The 24,129-nt window shown below is 38.5% G+C and overlaps 1 protein-coding gene and 2 long non-coding RNA genes across 6 annotated transcripts in view; all 3 read left to right on the forward strand.

Annotated features, from left to right (window-relative positions):
• The window catches only part of HMG20A (high mobility group 20A), a 76,528-nt gene extending 53,790 nt beyond the window's left edge, over positions 1 to 22,738 (forward strand). For 2 of the 4 annotated variants that reach the window (XM_070574151.1, XM_070574144.1), the window contains exons 3-10: positions 577 to 724; positions 4,885 to 5,097; positions 8,146 to 8,278; positions 9,250 to 9,281; positions 14,872 to 14,947; positions 15,661 to 15,876; positions 16,560 to 16,702; positions 20,272 to 22,738. In XM_070574151.1, the coding sequence (XP_070430252.1) occupies positions 577 to 724; positions 4,885 to 5,097; positions 8,146 to 8,278; positions 9,250 to 9,281; positions 14,872 to 14,947; positions 15,661 to 15,876; positions 16,560 to 16,696 (955 nt within the window). In that variant the 3' untranslated portion in view covers positions 16,697 to 16,702; positions 20,272 to 22,738. The remainder of the gene's footprint in view (positions 1 to 576; positions 725 to 4,884; positions 5,098 to 8,145; positions 8,279 to 9,249; positions 9,282 to 14,871; positions 14,948 to 15,660; positions 15,877 to 16,559; positions 16,703 to 20,271) is intronic. The other 2 variants (XM_070574169.1, XM_070574158.1) reach the window with 1 other exon arrangement.
• Positions 1 to 24,129, forward strand: part of LOC139075837 (uncharacterized) — a 128,994-nt gene that overhangs the window by 64,103 nt on the left and 40,762 nt on the right. The gene's annotated exons all lie outside the window — the stretch shown is intronic.
• Positions 12,293 to 14,735, forward strand: LOC139075841 (uncharacterized). The gene is made up of 2 exons (XR_011526742.1): positions 12,293 to 13,261; positions 14,652 to 14,735. It is a non-coding gene; the product is annotated as an uncharacterized lncRNA (long non-coding RNA).

The raw sequence follows: 24,129 nt of genomic DNA on the forward strand, positions 1-24,129 counted from the left end.
TGTCTGATTTATTAACATTTATACCTGAACTTACTGAACTTAATATTGTTCTTAGATGATCTGGTTGTCAATAAATACTGTAATACAAGAAGGAATAGCCTATGGAATGTACCATAAGAGATATTTCTTACGCCTTTCACCAACTCTCTCTTCTGTGATGGGGGCAAACTGCCTTTACTACTGCCATTCCTACTCTCCTTTTTCATTAATAGTATTTTCCCTTTACATTGGAGATACATGATAGGTAGCATCTAAAAGTCAGACTCTGTTGCATGCTCAGAACTAAAATGTGAAGTCAATATTGAAGGGAGACATAATTTGGGGGGAAAAGATTATAATTGTTTTTAATAGGTTTCTCCATGGAACTGACCTGGTTCAATCAAGTGCTGAAACCATTTTTTTAAATGCTGTATAACTGTTCTGGAGACATTGTTTATATTTACACAAATAAGATGGGAGAATTAATTCATGGACTGGCATGTGCTTTTGCTGGCAGTGGAATTTGTCTTGAACCGTAGTAAATAGGAGTTTTTGATCTGTCGATACTGAACTTTTATACTTCTGCCTATTCTTCAGGTTAAGTCACCCAGAGGTTCCATATAGTAGTGGAACCACATCATCCACCAACAATCCAGAATTTGTGGAGGATCTCTCCCAAGGTCAATTGCTTCAGAATGAGGCTTCAAATACAGCAGATGGCAATGAACCCAGGCATGAAGATGAGGTAAGCTGGAGTTATCTCCTCCTATTACTGGCCCCTGAAGCTTCTAAAGAAGCAGTCAGCAAGGGAGTTGATCAAGGTGTTCATCATCTAGCCTTACAGTCTGCATAATTTTCCATTTTATATTTCTTGTCTTACGTAGAACCATATTAATGGTTTTAATGACATAGAGACAGACTCTTTTTTCCCCCTGCCTAAGAAATTATACCTACATCATATTAGATGCTCAGCAAATGCTTGTTGAAAGAGCGACTGATTTAAGTAATTAAGAAATTAATGAGAAGGCCAAATGCCCTTGTTCAAGGCCACACACTGCTCACCAAGCCCTGCAGCATGGAGTCATATGTGCCCAAAGGATTCACACCATTTACCACATTCACTCTCCCATACAGAGTATCTTTCTCTAATTCCCACATAGATTCCATATGACCCTGGGCAGTCACACCCTTGTTGGACTTTCAGCATTCTTCACAAATGAGTAATTACTTGTCTGTGTTTTAAGGTACTCTTTTTTTAGCCATAAGAATACCACCATTGATTTTTGCCTTTTTTCTTATTTTAAAAGAGCTTATTTTTTTCATGTTGACCTTCTTAAAGATCATGGTAAATGCTTAAAGCTTCTTAAACATCTTAAAATCCGTAGTAACTATAGTTTTGCTGGGTTTACAAAACAAAAACAGAAAAAACACTGACACCAAATACACCATTTGCCCGATGGTGAATTATTGCACCATTTTATATATATTTGGAAGAGTGCAGTACTGTAATTCATATTTAGATATTTTTGTCCCATTTTACTTATCTTTCTCTTCCCTGAAATAAGAATTCTTATGTCCATAATCCCATTTACAATCACAACAAAAAGAATAAAATACCTAGGAATAAATTTAACCAAGGAGGTGAAAGACCCATACACTGAAAACTATAAAACAATATTGAAAAAGACATAAAGAAATGGAAGGATATTCCATGTTCATGGATTGAAAAAATAAACATAGTTAAAATCTCCATGTTACCTAAAGCAATCTACAGATTCTATGCAAGTACTAATCAGAATCCCAATGACATTCTTCACAGAAATAGAATCCTAAAATTTATATGGAACAACAAAAGACCCCAAATAGCTAAAGCAATTCTGAGGAAAAAGACAAAGCTGGCGGTATCACACTTCCTGAATTCAAAATACTACAAAGCTATAGTAATCAAAACAGCATGGTACTGGCAGAAAAACAGACCCACAGATCTGTGTGGGAGAATTGAAAGCCCAGAAATAAAACCACACACCTATGGACAGCTAATCTTCAACAAAGGAGCCAAGAACATGAGGAAAACTCGACAGCCACATGCAAAAGAATTAAAGTAGACCATTATCTTACAGCATACACAGAAATTAATTGAAAGTTGATTAAAGACTTGAATGTAAAACTTGAAACCATAAAACTCTTAAAAGAAATATGGGCACTACACTCTTTGACATCAGTCTTAGCAGTATCTTTTCAAATACCATACCTAGGCAGGCAAGGGAGACAAAAGGAAAAATACACAAATGGGAGGGACTACATCAGACTAAACATGTTCTGCACTGCAAAGGAAACCATGAGCAAAATGAAAAGAAAACCCACCAACCAGGAGAAGATATTTGCAAAGCGTATATCCAACAAGGGGTTAATTTCTAAAATATATAAAGAAGTCATACAACAATGACAAAAAAAATGAACAACCCAATCAAAAAATGGACAGATGATATGAACAGACATTTTTCCAAAGAAGATATACAGATAGCCAATCGGCATATGAAAAGATGTTTAACATCACTAATTATTAGGGAAATGCAAATCAAAACCACTTTGAGATATCACCTCATACTGATCAGAATGGCTATAATTAACAAGACAAGAAATGACAAGTATTGGAGAGGATGTGGAGAAAAGGGAACCCTCATACACTGCTGATGGGAATACAAACTGATGCCCCACTATGAAAAACAGTATGGAAATGTCCCAAAAAATTAAAAATGGAAATACAATATGATCCAGTTATTCCACTACTATTTATCCAAAAAACATGAAATCAGTAATTCAAAAAGATATATGCACCCCCTATGTTCATTGCAGCATTATTCACTATACCCAAGACATGGAAGCACCCCAGGTGCTCTTCAACAGATGAATGGATAAAGAAGATGTGGTATATATGTAGAATAGAATACTACTCGGCCATAAAAAAGACAAAACTGTGCCATTTGCAACAACATGGATGGACCTTGAGGATATGATGATGAGCAAAATAAGACAGAGAAAGACAAATGCCATATGATTTCACTCATGTGTGGAAGATAAACAAGCACATAGATGAAGAGAACAGATTTGTGGTCACTGGAGGAGGAGGGGGTGGGAGGGGCGAAAAGGGTAAAGAGGCACATATGTATGGTGACAGATAAAAACACCACGCAGCCTGGGGCTGGCCCAGTGGTGGAATAGTTAAGTTTGCACACTCTGCTTCGCTGGCCTGGGGTTCACAGCTTCAGATCCCAGGCGCAGACCTAGCACTGCTCGTCAAGCCACGCTGTGGCAGCATCCCACGTAAAATAGAGGAAGATTGGCACAGATGTTAGCTCAGTGACAATCTTCCTCAAGCCAAAAGAGGAAGATTGGCAACAGATGTTAGCTCAGAGCCAATCTTCCTCAAAAAAAAATCTCGAAAAACACCATGCAGTCTATACAGAAACGGAAATATAGTGATATATACCTGAAATTTACACAACATTGTAAGCCAATATGACCTCAATAAAATAATTTTTAAAAATTAACTGATACGAGGCTGGCCTGGTGGCGCAGCGGTTAAGTTCGCATGTTCCGCTTCTCTGCGGCCAGGGGTTCACCAGTTCAGATCCCACCTGCGGACATGGCACCGCTTGGCAAAAGCCATGCTGTGGTAGGCGTCCCATGTATAAAGCAGAGGAAGATGGGCATGAATGTTAGCTCAGGGCCAGTCTCGCTCAGCAAAAAGAGGAGGATTAGCAGTAGTTAGCTCAGGGCTAATCTTCCTCAAAGAAAAAAAAATTTAACTGGTAGACTATATGAATTTGTAAAATTATGAAACAGAAATGAACATACCTTGTATCTCATTTATTTAAAAAGATAAAGAAAAGGGCTATGGGAAAACATCAATGGTACTTCAGTCCTTTTTTAAAACTTTTTTAGAGGTGTGTTAACCTTTTGATTTAACAATAACGTATAAAGCCCTCTGACTATAAAATAAACATCTTAAGGAACAAATCATCAAGCCAAAGAACTAGTCTCCATTTTGGATATATTATACTTGCTGAAATTTTTCTAAGACTTTAGATATTAATTTAAGAATCTTTGGGACTGACCCCATGGCTGAGTGGTTAAATTTGCGCGCTCCACTTTGGCGGCCCAGGGTTTCGCCAGTTCGAATCCTGGGTCTGGACATGGCACCGCTCATCAAGCCATGCTGAGGTGGCGTCCCACATGCCACAAGTAGAAGGACCACAACTAAAAATACTCAACTATGTACCAGGGGGTTTTGGGAAAAAAAGGAAAAATAAAATCTTTTAAAAAAATTAAAATTAAAAAAAAAAGAATCTGTATGCTATCTGGTATGGGATATGAACTGGTCTTTGGATGATATCAGTGAGAAACACTCTTCGTGAATGATGTTTAATCCCTGTACTACAACTTGCCTCTTTGTTTGCCCAGTGCACATGACAACATCTTGTTCTGATCTACTGTGACAATGTCTGCTTCTCTGGCACAGTGTTGTGCTGATTTCTCAATTAGAATATTCCTCTGTTGGGAGTCAGGACTTGTTAAGTGCATATGAAAGCCAAAGCACGTGTGATCATGACTCCCCTTATTCTCATCAATTGAGATTAGTGCTAAAATAGCCCCTTAGTCCAACAGTTTGTAGTGAGGTGCATAAAGGAGTCTGCAAGTGAACCATCTGGAAACTGCATTGCAGTCATTTGTACCTATGAAAGATTTGGAGAGCTTTGAATATCCAGGTCCTTAATGGTAGGAAAATACAACTGTTACCCTGTTTTGTTTGTTGGTGTTTATTGTTGTTCTTATGTTATTTGGGGGTATTTTTGTTGTTGTTGTAATTTGGTTTTTGGTTTTTCATTTTGTCTTGTTTTGTAGCAAAGAAGTAAACGAGGAGGTTGGTCCAAAGGACGAAAGAGGAAGAAACCTCTTCGAGATAGCAATGCACCCAAATCCCCCCTTACAGGATATGTTCGCTTCATGAATGAGCGTCGAGAACAGCTCCGAGCAAAGAGACCGGAAGTCCCATTTCCAGAAATCACGAGGATGTTAGGCAATGAATGGAGTAAACTGCCTCCTGAGGAAAAACAGGTAATTGTTCCTCTTCCTGATTCTTTGCTTGGTTTTGATTATATCTTTACAATAACTTTTGTTAGAAAAGCAAAGAGGATGGGCCAGTTGATTCTTCAATTTTGTCACGGTGCTTAGGAGACCAGAATAGTAGGGTCCTTCGTAGCTCTTTTCTGTAGCACAGTTTTTTATACTCTTTCAGGGTCTGCTTATAGGGGTCTGAGCAGGAGATATTCTAGAACCCACCTCAACCAAAGCAGTTCCACTTGTGTTTATTTGCTGAGAGTTCACATTAGATTTTTGTAAAAAGTGGTTCAATATGAAGAAAGTAAGAAATCCATCAACATAATTTATTCAAGTTAAATGAGAGTCATGAGTTAAATGAGAAAAGGTCATTTGATAAAATTCTGCTGTTTACATAAAATTTTTGTTTAAGAAAAAGATTTTACTGCTTCAATAAATTTTTTTAACTAGAATTCTGGCAAATGTAACCTGCTATGGAAAATAAAGCAAGAACTACTTGAATCCTTTCTTCTCTAAGACAAAAACTAACCCTGTTGCCAAACTGTAACAAATCCATTTGTTAGAGAGATTTGAGAGGAATTAAGGACAAGATAGCCGTGAACTGGTTGAAATGCCACAAAAGTGGAGTGATGGTGATGATTGTGGGAGTAGCTTTGGGTTAAAAGTTACCAGCATTCTCAGCATCTGAAAGATTTCTTTTATGTCTTATACTCTTTTATGACTTATACTCTTTAAAAAGTATACCAAACAGACTAAAACCAAAAATACTCTCAGGAATTCACTGAATTCAAAAAATTTCAAAGAGATCAGATTAAGTTGCAACTTGAAGCTCTGTGTTTGTGGTAGCAAACTAATCGAAAGCAATGCATATCATCCATTGTTTTAGCTCTGATGTATGAAGGGATTGTGAGCTACACATACTATACTAGTTACTCTTTTCTTTTTAATTTTTTTATTTCAAAATTAATACATGCTCATTGTTTAAAATTTTTTCACACAATACAGAAGTGTATAAGGAAAAAACACAATTAATAGTAGTTATCTCCAGGGATAACCACCGTTAAATGTAGGTAGGACAAGGGTTTGTATGTCTGTTTTTGTTTTTTTGACCTTTTATTTGAAAATAATTTCAAATGTACAGGAAGTTATAAACATAGAATTGTACAAAGAATACCCAAATACCCTTTACCTAGGCTCACCTATTGTTAACACATTTTATCCCATTTCTCTGTTTGCATGTGTGCTCATACTCTCTTGCACAAGCTCACTCATTCACTCTTTCTCTCCCTCTGTCTCTCTCTTTCCCTCTCTCCTTCTCCCCCTCCCCCTCCCTCTCGCGTGCTCCCGCACGCACAGTTTTTTTCTGAATGATATAAGAGTAAGTTACATCATGGCTCTTTAGCCCTAAATATTTCAGTGTGTATTTCATAAGCATAGACGTATTCTCTTACATAACCACAGTATACTCTTATCAACTTTATAATTTTGTATTAACACAATACTTTTGTCTAACATACCATCCACATGCCAGTTTTGTCTGTTGACCTAACATCATTCCTCCATTGCATCTTTCCCCTGCAGTTCAGATTCCAGTCCAGGGTCAGGTTTTGTGTTTAGTAGTCAAGTCTCTAGATTCCTTTAATCTGGGATATTTTCACAGCCTTTCTTTGTCTTTTATAACGTTTATATTTTTTAAGAATAAATCTGTCCTTCTTCCTCCCCCTCCTTTTTGTTTACTTTTAACAGAACATTCCTCATTTTGTGTTTGTCTGATGTTACCTTGTGGTTAGATTGAGGTTATGCATTCTCGGTCAGAATACTGCATAGGTGGTAGTGTGTCCTTTTCAGGGTATCACATATGCAGGCACACAATATCCTTTTATTCCTCGTTGGTAATGTTAATTTTGCTCACTTGATAAAATTTTTTTCTTCTCCCTTATAATTAATAAACAGTCTATGGAGAGACATTTTAAGAACATAAAAATAGTCTGTTCTGTATCAAAATTTCCCCCTAGATTTAGCATTCATTGATGACTTTTCCCTATCTGATCTTTGCAGTAGTGGTTGCAAAATGATTTTCCAACTCTAGCACTCCCTCCACATTTACCAGTCAGCCCTCAACATTCAAGAGCCCTCCTCCTCTCTTCTTTTATATATTTATTTATATATTTGTTAGTTATTTATTATTGGTATGGGCATATGAATTTCTTTTCTTCCCTATGGTTTATAATTTATTACTATACTTAAGTATTTTGGTACTTAAATTGTCACAGATTTGGCCAATTTGGTGACCCCTACATCTGGCTCTTGTGTGGGACAAGGTTTTTAACATAATTTCTGACTCTAGTTTGTGTTCATTTAGAAGCAGTATTTTTATACTTTATTTCTTAAACCTCATTGATGAATGAAAAAGGTGAGACATTAAACAGAATTATCCTGGTAGATCAGTGAACTTTGTTTAATTAATAACACAAATCGTGTAGATATGGGCTCTCTCATAGTAGTCCATTTTATGTCCATAGGATGAGGTCATTCTTTTTTATGTTTTTTGTGCCTTCCCAGCTTTTAGCGTTCCATTCTTCTGGGTCTTAAAAGGCCAATTGATGTATGAGATCATTCCCTCAGAACAGGTTGGGGATAGAGAGACAGAAAGAAAGAAAGTGTTTCCCTTGAGAAGACTAAATGTCCCTATGTGGTGTTCAGTCCTCTTGAGGACTCTAGTGGCCATGTGGAGTTCTGTCTATAGGATTAGAGGAATGACTATAATCATCTTCTTGTGAATTTTTTATGAGAAAGATCTCAATAGAATTTGGTCTCCATTAAGTTAGAAAAGGGAATAAAAAGTCAGACTCACCCATTTCTTTTTTAATTGAAAGATTATATTTTATTCAGTTCACGACTTTTTTTAATTCTCCCTTAAAAGCTTATTCCCCATGTTTTATTCCCCATAAAACTTTTCTTTCCTCTGTTTTCTTCACATAGGTCATTGATATTTTACCTAAATAAGATCTATTTCTTGCAAATAATTCCAGATTTCTTTCCTAGCGCTACCTTGATGAAGCAGACCGAGATAAGGAGCGCTACATGAAGGAACTGGAGCAGTATCAGAAGACCGAGGCCTACAAGGTCTTCAGTAGGAAAACCCAGGACCGGCAGAAAGGCAAATCTCACCGGCAAGGTATCAGAACCAGAAACCAACGTATTTGTAGTTTCTTTTGCTTGATGGAGTGTGACAAACCCTACTATTAGAATAATAAATATAAAAGATATGTTTCTATCATTTCTCTCTTAGACTACATTCACTTACCAAACATCATTTTGGAATTTATTAAAATCACATTACTGTCATTTAGAAATTTCTGTTGGGTTTCCATATCTAGTGTCAACAATTTGGTTTGTGCTCCAAGACCCCTTTTATTTATCTCTGCTTTTTTTCTAATTTCCGCTTTAGGCATTTCTCTGCCTCAAAACTAGTCTGTCTACTAAACTACATAACTGCCTTGTTTTCACACCTCAAAGCCTTTCACGTGCCATTTCTCCCAACCTCCAGTGATCATCCTTTTCATTCATTCACTCATGTATGCATGCATTCAAAACATATGTATTGAGCACCTCCTATTAATATCAGGCTCTCACCTAGGCATTAAGGATGCAATGGTGAACAAGACAGACAAGATCCCAGTCTTCATAAATCTTTTGTTCTCCATTAAAATTGTTCATCACACCCTTAAAAGTGTTGCTTCAAGTTCCTCTTCTTCAGGAAGCACTGGCAAAGAAGCCGCACCCCAAGTAGTCTATCGTTTCTTAGCTGTTGCATCTTCTCCACACTTTGGCATCTTGCTTGCTAAACTATAATGTTGCACAAACTGCCTTTGGCATATGTTTCCTGTCTACCTTCCCACCCTGTTCTCCTCAAAGGTAAGAACTGTGTCAGCTGTTTCTCTTGTATCTAATTGTGTAATGTATAAGTATGAGGTTCCCTTTCTTTTGTTAACTGATTCGTTAATGAAACCATGAAAGAAAATATGATATGCTGTGAGAGAGCCTACATGTACCAGCAGTTTTTGTAGTTTGGCACAGCCAGTTGCTTGGGTTTTATTATTGTTTTGTTTTTCATCTTAATGTTCTCTTATTCTTTCATATTTTTAGATGCAGCTAGACAGGCCACTCATGATCATGAGGTAATTAGTTTTCTTTGTACGTATATATATTTATAATAATGTTGTTGTTTGAAATGCCAGGGACTTTTTTTTAAATGAATGACAGAGTATTTCCTCTCCCGTAATTCAGATTGGGTGAGTTGCTTTAGCTCGGGGATTCTTAGCATATGGCAGACACTTATGTCATGAGTCTGTCCTTGAATTACAGCCCCTAACTCCAGTCCTTTCCTGTGGTCTCAGAATTTTATTGGCTTTAAATGGAGAAGATGGCTGGAATTCAGAGTCAGGTATAGAAATGAGGACCAGCTGAAAGTTATAACTTGACCATCGTTATCATCATCAAATACCTTACTCTGACTCTCAAAAAGTTATTTAGGGAATCCAGCATTTGGATAAAAGGAACTATTCAGCTGCAGTATTGACAGAGCACAGGTGACAATATCTTGGTTCCTATACCTCCTTTCCTCACTGGCCCGTATTTCTTTACTGGCCTTTTCCCTTCTGTTTGGTTCAGCCTCATCGATAGGATTTAGGCCTATGTTCCTGTGTGTGTGTGTGTGTGTGTGTGTGTGTGTGTGTGTGTAGCATTTAGGCCTGTGTGTGTTGGCTATGCTGCCTAGAGAACTTTAAATATGTATGTAGCCTATGGTTGAAAGAAAATAAAATTTGTGGTAATTTGGTGCTTTAAAATGTTCGTTGACTCCTCCTTGCTTACCAGATCACATTGAAACTGATCAGAGTCTTCTGTAGTTCCGTCTCAACTTCCCTTACCAAATACCTTAACTCTCATGTCTCCCATGTATTTCTTACATACTAAAAAACCTTTACTGTTCACTGTCCTCCAGGGGCCCCATCCTTCTCTGCCTCGTGCCTGTGCTCATGTTCTTCCTTTCACAAGAATACTTTCCCCCACTCATTTTTTCCATCTCCCTGTCATCCCATTCTGCCTTTCAAAATTCTAGTCATCCTTCAAACCCTATTTCAAGTTCTGTTTCCTCCTTCAAGCTTTTCCTGTTTCCTTCAACTTCCTTTAACCCTCACAGCTCTCTATATTTCTCTTATGCACTTAGCTGATCTGGCCTGGTGTTGAGGTTATTCAAGTGCTTCTGTTATTCATAATCCTGTATTCTAATTTCTTTGAAGGCATGCATGATCTAGTTTTCATCTTGTACCCAACCCCATAACACCTAGCATGACACCTGTGCATTGAGGAGGTTTTCCATAAATACTTATTTATTTTTATACAAAAACCTGTTTGTTGAAATAACAATGTAAATTTACACAGAAAGAATTTTCTGATGTATTCTTTTGCAGGTATTTGGCTTATTACTAAATCAAGGAAATCATTTCTTCAAAAGAATAACTTATTTATCTTGGGATTGTTACCTAATTTGGTATTGGTGACCTTTAAAACAGAGAAAATGTTTAGATTCACAAGTCAAATAGATTTATAACCATCCATGAATTATAAAGTGAGAAGCATAGTAAATATTAACATTTTATTCTTCATATAAATCTTATATAAATGTAGTTATATATGACATCTCTGTGCTCTAACTAGGGTGAAATGTTATGAAAATATTTTTTTGCTTGAGTAATTGTACATGTAGCTTATATTTTAAATCATAATTGAATTGTGTTGCAAGCTTTCCATATTGCCAGATACTTGTATAATTACTTTATTCCTTCCTTTCTCTGTGTGCCCACCCACCAATATCATGAAATTTCTGTACTTCTTTTTTTCCCTATTAAGCATCCTTTATAGTTTCTCAATGTTTAATGGTCACAAAAGAGAATTTGGACAATAATCTAAAACATTAGCTCTCACATTTTCTAGTTAATGACTGACTGTTTCCATCACTATGAATTTGCTAGCCAAACCGTATGTGGCATTTTTTTCTTCAATAAAGTTGATAGTTGCAGTCAGAAAAGATTTAGTAGATTTAATCAGTCATAGAAGCTGCTGCTAATGATTTGAGAAATGAAGCTTTTTATTAAAATACATTATTTAGTATGATATGAATTTCTGTTATTTATGAAAATGAATAAGTCTGTGTGATTTCCCTGTTTCAGGATTAGAGAGATGTTAAACCAAACAACAAAAAAAGGAGAGAGTAGGTGGAGAGCCAGCAGTAGGTTCTCACATGTGTATACAGTAGGTTCTATAAATCTGAGCTGTATGCACGCATCAGGATAAAGCTCTCTTAGTAAGGTTATTGACCCAATTAATGTCCCTCACTTTATCAGTTTTTATTTTTCATCAAGTAATATCTTTCCTAAACTAGGTAATTTCTAAGCAATTATAATAAAAAAGAATTGGTTTGTCAGTTTTTAAACATAGTTACACAGTAATTTCCTTACATATAACTTATGTAAGGAAATAAATATATATATAAAACATATAAGAAGGACTATTAGTGAAAAACAGCCACAGAAGACCCCATGGAAAACAAGAACTAAATCAGGCCTTAAAGACGACCCAGGGTTTGTGGGGGGCTCCTCAGGGTGGGTAAAATGGCTTCAGCAGACTTATAAGTAAGTTAATAAAAGAGAAAGTATCTTGCAAAGTACCTGAAACATCATGGATTCTAAATACAGTATGCTTGGTTCCCTTTACTTGTTCTATTAGGAGTAAAATGACAAGTGTAATAGAATAATCTTCAAACTCACTTCAAAAATACTAAGACCTCAGAAATCCTCTCAACCAACCCCCCTCATTTTGCTAGTGAGGAAAGTGACATGACTAAGACAGGAAAGAACTTCTCCAGCATCACTTACTGAGTTAGAGGCAGAAGTGTGACTGAAACTCAGGCCTCTGTGTCCCAGTCTAGCCTTCTCTGCAGCACATGCCACACTGTATAGAATGAACTAAAAACAGTGTTGAAAGTTAAAAGGGGCCTGGTTGCCTGAGATATCAGCAAAATTTGTTGCCAGTTAAGACAGAAATGATTTGGTTTGTGTATAGTAAAGAAAACTACTGTATTCCTGAATGGAATTTGGATTCCTAAGACATTGTTACCTATTATATTCCTAAAAGGAATTTGGATTCCTAAGACAGTAAGGCAGATAGTGGAGAGTGCGTATTAGAGCTAAAGAAATGCTAACCTGAAATCATTCAAGCCATTCTGCATAGCAGTGGGGCACTTCAGCCTGGTACACAGCATTAAGAGCATTCCCTAAAGTAAAGGGCACTTGAGAGAAGCATATCTCACTCTATGAAATTCTGGCCCTGAGCCTAAATCACAGGGAAATAGATTTGGTTCAAAAGGGCTTGTGTTCTCTTACCCTCCGCTCAATATATAGAATGAAAAATCAAAGTGAAGAGTATTCTTACTCCTCTCAATTCGAAAGCCAGCCCACTAGACCCAGCTGCTAGTGTTACTCTCAAGAAAGTGTCTACATTTCATGTGAGGACTAAGATAGAAACAATAATTTTGTTTCTCCTTTAATTTATGAGAAATAACAAAATGATACTCAGCCTGAAAAAATTAGACCCTTTCAATGAAGAGGTAATGAAATCCTTATAATTTTAATCCCTCAAGCAATCCTTGGAGCAGTTTAAGTATACACAAGCCCCCAGGAGGATCCTCTCCATGCTTAGTAATGTACTCAGTAATGGAAGAGTGCTGATGGTTTTTGTTACCACTGTTCCGTTAAGTAGAATTTCTCTATTGCCTTCCAGAGACTGAACAGTTTCATTTAATTGCTTTGGTATTTCTTATTTTGCACTCTAAGAATCTGTACCAAGGGGCAGTGTGTTAATGCACCTACATGGTGCTGTCCTCTACCCTTATGTAGTTAGCTTGGTTTGGATTGCTCAGGCAAAGAAGAGAAGAGAATTACATGTCTGAGGAGAATCAAGGCCTTGGAGAGAACTCTTGGTACCTTGGTAATGGGAGCCAGGCATCCTTACCTTCTCATCTAACTGGCAGATATTTAGACCTATGATTAGGTAACTGATCTCATGTAAGCCTGTGAAGTTAAGTAGGAGACTGGACAAGGTAAGATGACAAAGTCCTAAGACTTTATCCTAAGTCATTTGTGGACTTATGCTTATATCCGTGATGCCTTGTACATGTTGGAATTGTGTGTAATAAGTTTTTTGTTTTCCTATAGCAACCTAGTAAGAAAGTTAAAGCACATGGTAAGCCAGCAAAGTCAAGAGAAAGCCACTGTAAAATATGTCTAAAATCTCTTCTAGAACAGCCTTTCTTGCCCATTCATTACTGCTTTTCAAACCCACTAGGAACTGGCTTGAGACAGAGCTCTGCATGTTGAAATTGGGGCTTCCAATGATAATTGTGTTGTTTATTTTTTAGTTGTTTTGGGAAACTTTGCTTACTTTCCTTAAAGGGTAAAAGATAGGTAAAAATTAAGTGCTCTGAAAGTTTCCTCAGGTAAATACAGTTTTTCAGCGTTCCATCTTAAATGTCTTCTTGATCAGCTGTGATTGGCAGGCAGTTCACACAGCCCAGCCTCCTTGCAAGGCAGGCACCAATATGAAAACAGGAGCTTGGTTGTCAGTGTTCCTTCGTAGGCTGTTAAGTGCTTTGCTTCTCTACTGGACACCAAATCATATGTGTATTCAAAGATAAAAGACTAGTGGTGGCAAGAGTAGGAAAGATACATTCCATCTCTGGCTTTAAACATGTTTTTATGGGAATGATTTCCAGATTTTTTTTCCTACTGTTCTTTATGTTATAAAAGTTTTGGAATCTTCAGATTTCGCTAGTGATTTCCCACTGTTCTCTTTAGCATCTTATATGATGCGAGATTTTAAACACTGTGCCAAGACACTTATAATTTATATTCATAGTACTTTCAACTTCAAATTCATTGTATAAATGGCAGCTAATGCATCTTGAAATGTTGACTTTATTCTTAAGGATCATTGTAATATATTTTGCAGTAGTTATATGAGACTTTTATTTTTAATGGCTTATTGGTGAATTAATGTTAGGCTTTGTTATTATTTTCTATCTCACATAATCCTTGGCTTTTTCATTTTTAGAACCTAGTTATTTCTGACTTCCTGATTTTGTTTGTTTTTCCTGTATCTGAAGTCTAAAAGATTCGCAATTATAGGCTGTCCCTTGTAAATAAGTAAGGTAGAAGTACCAGTGGAATACCATATTATTGCTCATGGCTGGCAGCTCTCTGTATAAAATTCTCATTGTCTGCCTTGCAAATTTAGATTGCATAGTCCTATCTCAGAGAACATTTTATATGCGTAATCAACAGAAGCAACTGAAAAAAACACCTAGAAATTCCCTTTCTCTAGTCCTACCTCAACCACTTTCACAACTGTATACTGTTGGCTATTCGAAGCACAGAGCTAAGAAATGGCTTCCAAATTCTCCATTAGGGAAATTTATGTAGGTTTGTTTTCAGCTCTAATTGCACAGCAATTGTACACCTGAGAGAACTGAATACTTAACCTGCTGGAGCTCTGTGAAAGTTCAATTCCAATAAAAAGGTGAATACAAAGCCTCACCTGCACTGATTCCTGCTCACCCCACTCTTTCTTTAAGTGCCTATTTTGCCTTCAGGCACTACTATTTAATTTACCTTCTGTTTAAGAATTAACTGTTTTGTTACTCTTAATTCACAGAAAGAAACAGAGGTAAAGGAACGGTCTGTTTTTGACATCCCTATATTTACAGAGGAATTCCTGAACCACAGCAAAGGTGAATACCAAAGTATCATTTTGTGTTCCTAAGGTCTGTGACAGGGGATTTCATTCTCAGGAGGAATTCATTCCTCAAAAGCAATGGTAGTGATATTCCAGACCCTAGGACTGGTCTGGAAGAAGAGAACTGCTTCTATTTCACTCTCTAATAAATGTGGCCGCTCGAAGACCAGTGAAGGAAAGCTAGGCCAGTGTTGTCAAGGCTGCTTTAGTTCGTGGGTCAAAGGAAGTAGGTGTACATCACTAACTCAGCTGCTTTCAAACTCTTAGCCTGGAACCCTTTGTATAAATGAAAGCTTACCTGGGCATCCAAAATATAAAATCAGTAAGAACAAAGCTGACCCCATTGCAGTAAACATGAGGACCCACACCTGTTCTTGCTCCATCTCCCAGGATCCTCCTGTGAAACCCTTCAGGCTTCTCATTGCCCAGTTTTAAAAAACCAAACAAACAAACAGAAATACTAGGGATTGAGGTGTTCCTTGCAATCTTAAGTATAGAATATGACCAGCTTTAAGAATTAAAATAGCTCTAGAGAGGCAGGCATTTTATTGCTGAAATTGCTATCTAGAAGGCCATAATGAGAAGTGGGAGATGAGGTAGTACCGGTAGCTAATTAGAAGCAGCTAAGCAGAACTTCCTTGTAAGAGTCACTGGGACTCCTCAAAGATTCCTGGTGCTACATGTGTTCTGTGGGGGGTGTGTCCTCAGCTCGGGAGGCAGAGCTCCGCCAGCTTCGAAAATCCAACATGGAGTTTGAGGAGAGGAATGCCGCCTTGCAAAAGCATGTGGAGAGCATGCGCACAGCAGTGGAGAAGCTGGAGGTAGATGTGATCCAGGAGCGGAGCCGCAACACGGTCTTACAGCAGCACCTGGAGACCCTGCGGCAGGTGTTGACCAGCAGCTTTGCCAGCATGCCCTTGCCTGGTAATGTCATCCCAACCTGAGCACTTGAGTGGTGGGGTCACAGGGTTGGGTGCTGTTTATGTTGCTACTGGTGTGGTGAGGCTAAAGTCTCCCCCCAAGAGGATAATCAGTAAAATAAGGGTTTTTTCCTCAGAGTTTTCTGTAGGTCATGTATTAGAATCTCAGTACTGGCTAAAATCATCCAAAATTTCAGGCTTTCTGGTCATTTAAATTGTCCCTAATTATATTTTAATATAATCTCCTTTCCTTTCTATTAAGCTTAATTTGATATTCAGAACAATGGAAATAGTAATAAATCTTGAGTAGAGCACTTTTCTTATGTATACTTGCTTTCTTTATAATTTTGTTTTAATGGAAAGGAAGAGGAAAATGAACACTAGTATTTCTTATATACTCTTTCATGTTGAGGATAGTCACAGCAGAAAGCTGGGAGAATCTCTAACCTTTTGTTGTATGTGGCCACTCCTGTATGCTATACGGCAGTTGTAACCCATATGTTTATTCAGAGTATGTGGATAAATTTCATTTATTTGAGGTTTGAAAGTCTCCTCTGAAATTAAAATCTTGTCTGTGGAGCAGACCATGTTAGATTCACATTTCTTTTGTTGTGGATTCACTAAACTGTGTTAGGGTTGAACTGAACGGAGAGGATTTTCTTACTCTCTCTTCTTATCTCACTTCAGGAAGTGGAGAGACACCTACAGTGGACACCATTGACTCATATATGAACAGACTGCACAGTATTATATTAGCTAACCCCCAAGACAATGAAAACTTCATAGCTACAGTTCGAGAAGTTGTGAACAGGCTTGATCGTTAGGGACTGGTGAGTGTTCACTGATATGACACTTACATGCCAGCATGTCATCAAAAATAAGATGGCATTAAACTTTATCAGTACTACTAAAACCCTGGAGTTACACCGAATAAATGAGTCGGAGACTTAAGATTTCTGTTGCATGGTTGCTAAATGTAGTAAATAATGTTAAAAAACAGAATGAAGGCAGTTTCTTCTCATGCATGCCTTAGCATGGTTTAATGGAAAGAACATGTTTTTGCCCTGATTAAATAGATTAAAAAATAAACTCTTGATAAGCAAAAAAGAGAAAATAACCTTTTTAAAAATATATTCAACAAATGACTAGTATGTGTTACATCCGTTTAGAGGAGAAAAACATACATTTCCAGAAGAGATCAGCCCATGTAAACTTCTTGGTACTAATGGTCAGTCATCAAGTATCATTTCTAACTGGTATTTGTCCACTCAAATGCTTGAAGATAGGGTATCCTTTAGTGTGTTATCCCACAGCCCTTTCGTCTATTGATTAAATTATTCCCTACCTGCAGACATACATATAAACTGTGTGGAAATCTTAAAGTTGGACCATATGGTGAGGTGGCCATATAGGGATACTAAAACAAGGGTGGAGGGGCCAGCCCAGTGGCGTAGTGGTTAAGTTCACCCACTCCACTTTGGCAGCCCAGGGTTCACCAGTTTTGATCCCAGGCATGGACTTACATATCACTCATCAAGCCATGCTGTGGCGGCATCCCACATACGAAACAGAAGAAGATTGGCACAGATGTTAGGTCAGGGCCAATCTTCCTCACCAAAATGAAACAATAAATAAAACAAGGGTGGACAGCAAGATATGCTCCTTAGAATGGCCAGTCATGGGTTTGAATATTTATTTGACCTGCAGGAACATGAGCACACTCGTGTATATATTCATATTCTAGCATGGTTTGGACCTTGAGCAACATGTAAGAATAAAACCCATGATTCTTTATCTAATGAGACAACATCTGCTAGCAGGACGAAGTGGTAGTCTTAATCCTTCTTGGTCATGCCCTTGGATGGTAACTGTACAAAGCAATTCATTATACTTAGGCCTCAGCCGTGCTCTGATGGGGAAAGGGTTACCATCCTTCTAGTGAGTAGCCAGATGGGGCAGACTGTACATCTAAGAGATGACTCATCTCCCTGCAAAATAAAGAAGTGGCATTGCTGCTGCTGTTTATGAAGGGAACAGCTTGTAAATCTAGGCCTCAGATTTTCAGGAGCTCATCATCCTTCTCATTTTCACACGGTGTTTTCAATTAGCACTCTTGTAGGCTTGAAAAGAGAGACCTGGGAGAAACAGCATGGAAGATTGTGAAAGAACACAGTAATTGATAACATAGTGTCTCCTCATGTAGGTAGACAGCAGTTATTGCAAGTTTTAAGCCAACAGTGGTTTTCCATTTTGAGCATTTTGCCAGTAACTCTCTCTCTTAAAGCTTTACTTATCTTGAGGATATAAAGTATAGTATCTGCTTTCACAGATGACTTTGAAAACCTAGAGTATTACCATTATCCTTGATTTTAACCTACAAATATTTTGCCCTTGAAAAAATAATATCTAAAAATGTGAACTGTTTTATTACTACAGATTCTTACAGTCTAGCCATGCAAACATGACTAAGAATGGATAGTTCCCCACACCCCCTGAAACTCTCAAATGAAACAATTATAAAGACTGTGATTAATACTAGCTTGGCCTCATTATACAAATATGTACAGAAAGCTACGCCTGATGTCCCCAGCATTTGTGGTACAATTGATTACTCTGACATGAGCTTGGCAAAGGTTTTGTCCACTGTCGGGAGCCAGTGAGTGAAGGGAAACTAATGGTCTCTAGTTTTAGAGAAGCATATTAGAGCTGGAAGGGACCCTTAGAAATCCCAACGTTTTACATATGAAGAAACTGAGTCCCAAAGAGGTGAAATGCCTGAAAATTCCTGAGTAGATAAGTGAAGAATCTAGGGCTAGAACACATACATATATCTAAACTCTGGTCCAGCGGGGTTTCTTAAACATTCCCAAAAGGAGGTGGGGATGGGTGTAACGGGAAGCATTAAAAAATCTGGGAATGAAAGCATTAAGATAAATAGGAGGTAAATGGAAAAAAATTACAATCCAGTAATTATGTTATCAAATTTTGGTCAGCCCATTTAAAAATTATTTTCATAGATATGCAATAGAAGAATGACCTCAGCTGTCATCTTTCTTTGTGGCTAACTAGAACCTAGAGAAAAGTGGAGCAAGGAGGAAGCCATGGGGGTGACTTCATATTGAGAGGTTTATATTGTAGGGGAGGAAGACTTTTCCTCTACCTAATGTGGGTTCGTCTGGCCAGAGAACGAATTAAATTCACATGAGACAGAATAGCAGGAGATAATTAAACAAAGCTTTATGAGGACCATGGCCCGGGGCCTTTCTGCCCGAAGGACGAAAGGGCACCGAAGAAGTGGGGTGCACAGAGTGGTTATATACCCCCAAACAGGGTGTTCCACATATGATTGAAATGTCCCTCCCACAGTAGTCACAAGATTGCCCTGTCGGCACAGCACTTGATGGACACAGCAGGTAGTGGGTCTGCTATCTCGGAGGGCGTAGCAGGAGGCAAGTCTATTGTCTCAAGCTGGGTGGTCACAGGTGAGCCCAGCAATCAGTTCCTAGCCTAAGGATAGATGCTTAATCCTTAAAGAAATGCCAACATTGGAGGGGGAGGGAAGTCAGTTACAGGAGGTTACCAGACAAGCACAATAAACAAATGCAGATTTAAGTCCTTGCCTTCCCCACTGATTAAGAGTTTCTAGAGAGGAGGTCATCTCCCCTTCTTCCTGGTAGAGAGGGAAATATCTTTACAATGTAAATGTCTCTTACAAAGGGTAAGTAAATTCTACTTTTACTTTTCAGTTGCTTTCCTGTCTGCAAAGTAACTAGCCTCAAATAATCATCATGCCAAAGAGACATACCTTGGGGTGGCCAAATCCAGGTCCCCACAATATAAACTATCATGTGTCTATAAACTATCAAAATCCATATGTTTCTTGCTTTCAGTTGAACCAAATGATAAGTATTTGGCTGTTTGAGGATTGAAAAAAAATCTTTATGTGATTGCATTTTTTATCAATGTGAGAAAATTTATTGATCATATTCACACAATACATTCCTACATATGCAGAGATCCTTAGATTTATACTTTAAGAAAACTGATTTGACCAATTTTGACCATGCATTCTTTGGTCTAAAGTAGAGTACTAATTTTCTGTCATCACATTTGTCCCTGATAGTTACTTTTCTGTGTTCAGCTCACGATTTTCCTACTTCCCCATTGTTGCCGAACTGGAGCAGGGCCATGTTTCTCATTGAGATGTTATCTGTAACATCTCAGTGAGGTGGGCTTCTTGCAGCTTTCTGAGCTCTTTAGTTTACACACACTGTGCTCCTCACCTTAATCCTTCTGAAAATAGAACAAAGCATTCTTTTTAACCCATAGCTCTAGTCCTTTCTGATCAATGCTTACCTTTTTGGTATCTTCCCCCCCCCCCCCCCCCCCAATTCTACAGGTCTTAGAACTCCAAGATGTTCTGTAAGTGGTTTTACTTGTGAGGAACGAGAAGCCATCCATGGAAATTTGAATTGAATGGAGGCAGAAAGGGAACACAGATTACTCTGCTTGTGAAAGAACTATCAGTTATGAGTTAAATACCTTCACTCCAGGAAGCCATATGAGGGAATAGCAAAAGGAACATCTATAAGAACTTCCTATGGAATCGTCCTTGTGAAGCTTTGAAAGTGTACAACCACTCTCCCAAGTCTTCAGTTTCCCATCAGCTCTGTTTCTGTTAAAGTGGATCTGCATATATTCTGCTGACTAGGCAACCCCAAGACTGACATCTTCTTCAGCAGAAAGGAGGCCTTCTCATTGTTCTACTTCAGATTGGATCCTTTTATCGGTGGGTGGCGTGGTGGTGGTGCTCTGGTTTTCTTACCTAGCTGTCACTTATTTTAATGCCTTTGGGGGTTAATTTTTTTATTCCCTTCACCCCCACCAAGATAAACATCTCCATTTTCTGACCTCTAGGCTTTGTTGCTCAGCAGGGTTCTGAAGGAGAGTTTCTCTCATTGGACAGGCCCAGTCTTTTCCCATCATTGTCCTGCTGTGATTCCAAAGAAAGGAGCTTCTTGTTGACAGTGTCCTGTGGAGCCAGGCTGTGTTTCCTACCCCACACAGCACAGTGGGTGCCAGCCCTCATCTAGGCTTTGTGATTGTTGTCTTGAAGGAGAATGCTCTTTCCTTCCTCCTTGGGACTGCCTGCTGTTTCTAAGCGTTGCTCCTGTACATACCTGGTTTCCCAGCCCCAGCAAGGCTCTTCTGTTCCCATCTGTTGGCAATGTATTGTGGAGCATTTTTGCTGAGGAAAAGGTCATTGGTAAACAGAAGAGAACCAAAAAGTAGTTTCTCATTTGGTATTGAAAAAAAAAAACCTGAAGTTTATCATAAGTGAAAACTAAGGGAATCTCTGTCTGCTTTAAGTGTACTGATTCACAGATATGGATAGTTGCAGGTGTCGTTCAAAATAGTCTCTCGAGCTGACAGAAAAGGGCACGGAGGAATTCTCACCTCCTTTGTCTTCCTTCTGTAGCTGTAATTGCAAGAAGGTTAGGCTCCTTCCTCTCCTCCACTGCTAGTAAGTGATTTTATTTTTTTTAACAACGAAAGGGAAGAGGGGTCTCTATTCTCACCTCAGGGTTTGTTTGTTTGTTTTGATGCTCTAGAGCACAAGGCTGACAGTTGCAGCTGAGATCTTTGGAACCAAAGCAGGGCCTGCTGAGCCCATTGTCTAGGCACCAAGCCACTGAGAGCAGGTGGATGTGTGGCCTCCTCACAATATGCTCATAAGCCAGGGTGGAAGCCAGAAACCCTCTGTTAGGTTGCTGCACCATCCCGTCTTCTTAGCATCTCCTTTACCTGATTTCTTTATTAGCCCAAAGGAAATAAAACAACAAAAAAAACAACCTTTTTTTTAATGTCTTATGTGAACACACATCAAATTTCCATGCACTGAAGCCCACATTCCACCACTTGGCAATTTTTTTAGAATTAAGAGCTCATCATTGTCTATTGCTCTAAACCTAGGCAACTTTCCTGCTTTTCTGTATTTTCCTGTTTTCCTGCTCTTACCTCCTGTTCCTGTCACTTCTCTGACTCCTTGCCTGCTAAGTCCAAGCTAGAACACACTCTATGGCAGAAGGACGTTCAAGCCAGTTCTGAAAGTTTGTGTCTGCCTCCTGCCAGACACTTTCTCTCCTTTCTTCCTTCCTCCTAATATTTCTCTCTGTTTCTCCTTTGTGTTAGTTTGTGCAGCTTTGTTAGCAGTGCTGTTGACCAGGTAAGACTGTAATTTGGTCCAAAGATCATCATTCTCCTGACTCTAGATAAGACACCTCACACTGACTTGAAATATTTGCATATTCAGGAATGCATGAGATCTTGAGAGAGCCTGTAGTCTGAAACCATTTTCACAAAATCAGCAGCAGCCTGCTTTTGAAATGCCGCCTCTCCCAGCAGCTACACACCTGACACGCTGGTGGCTGGGATTCAGCTGCCACAGAACTGTGAGGCTCTGTAAAGCAGATCTGAGTCGCCTCCTGTCTCTGTGCCCAACCAGGGGGTGGTCAGTGAGGTTACAGGCTAACACAATCCCTAATTCATGTTTCCCAGTAAACTTGTAGATGTTACTGTACTTATGTGTTCTCGAGAAATAAGTTGTTGCCTATTCAGTGTTACAGATTTCTTTTCTTTCTTTCTATTAAAACACAAGGAGCAGCTGAGGAAAGTGAGACAAAGTGTTTTATTTCTGACAAAATTAAATTTTAGGAAAAACTTTGTGTACATGTGTTTGGAACTGTTGAAATGCCAAGTTTTCTTTATAAGTGTTTTTGTAATTGAAACTTTTAGATTTCCTTTGTTTTTTAAGAAGTTGATATGCTTGCTTGACATTTGCCTCATTAAAACTTTTCTATGACGAATCCACCCGATTCAGTTTTACCTGCATTATAATGAAAAAAAGTCCTACCTCTCCCTTTTCTTTTTTTTTTTTTAATCCATGCGCATCTTCCTCTATTTTATATGTGGGATGCCTACCACAGCATGGCCTGTCAAGCGGTGCCATGTCCTCACCCGGGATCTGAACCAGCGAACCCCAGGCCGCTGAAGCAGAACGTGCACACTTAACCATTGTGCCACCAGGCTGGCCCCTCCCTCTACCTTTTCATCTTAAAGATTTTGTCAACTTTACATTAACATCATCTGTTATGCTTTTAAAACAGAAACAGATTCATTTTCCTAATTGCTTATTCGAAATGCGACTGAGCATGTTTGAGAATTCAGTTCTTTTAATGTATGTTGTAACAATACAGTGAGTTGTAATTCATTCTAATTTAGCAGTAGTATTCTGGAGGCAACTTGAAAGAAGTTTGCTCTTTTTAAAGTCAGTGACTTTAATCCCCTTTATGGGAGAAAATAGTCTTCAGTCTTCCTTTGACAGAAGAGCTAAGTTGTCCTTAAATTCCTGCTTTTTAAAATAATCACAACTTAACCAATCAAAATTATCTTTAAAGGAAATTTGTCACTTATTTCCACCATGCTTTTAAAATCCTAGGAGAGAGGTAACCTGGCTCCCAAAGCCTGCTGCTCTCTCTCCAAGTAGCCAACTGTGTGGCATCAGGCAAGACTTGCTTTGTTTCAACTCCAGTTTCCTCTTCTGACATAGCACGTGCCTCCGCTCTCCTATACTGTTGTTAGAAAGACAGAATTAGGTAACAGAATTGACCATGCTTTGAAAGATATGAAGACTTGGTTTTATGAATGCCAAGAATTATTGAGGTAACTTAGTTAGGGTTGGGCTTGACAACATTAAACAGAAACCCAAGTCAATGAAAGCTTAAACAAGAGAAGTGTCTCTCATAGAAAAGTATCCCAAAGGTTGGCAGTCCAAGACCAGTATAGATGTTCCTGTCTGCACCACAACATAGTTCCATTCTCAAGGTCACCTCATGATCCAGAATAGCCACTTGGCCATCAGCCATCATTTGAAATTCTGGCAGCATGAAGAAGAAAAGAGGGCCAGAGCAAAATGGGCAAACTCGGTTGCATCAGCACCCTTTAAAGAGTCTTCCTGGAAATCACAGTTAGCACTTCCATGACTCAGTCACGTGACGACAGCTACCTATGAGGGAGGCCGAAAAATGTCATCTTTCCTTGGACGTTACTGCCCCAGTAATTATGGGTTTTAGTCAGTAGAGAAGGAGAAAATGTTAATCTCATGGCTCATGTGTGACTTCATGCATACACTGAAGCCAGCTCTGCTATATAAACGAGCAGGATGCATTATCTTGCCTTTGCCTCTTGGCCTTCTGAG

This window comes from Equus przewalskii, chromosome 1 (genome assembly GCF_037783145.1).
Source record: "Equus przewalskii isolate Varuska chromosome 1, EquPr2, whole genome shotgun sequence".
NCBI classification, from domain to species: Eukaryota; Metazoa; Chordata; class Mammalia; order Perissodactyla; family Equidae; genus Equus; species Equus przewalskii.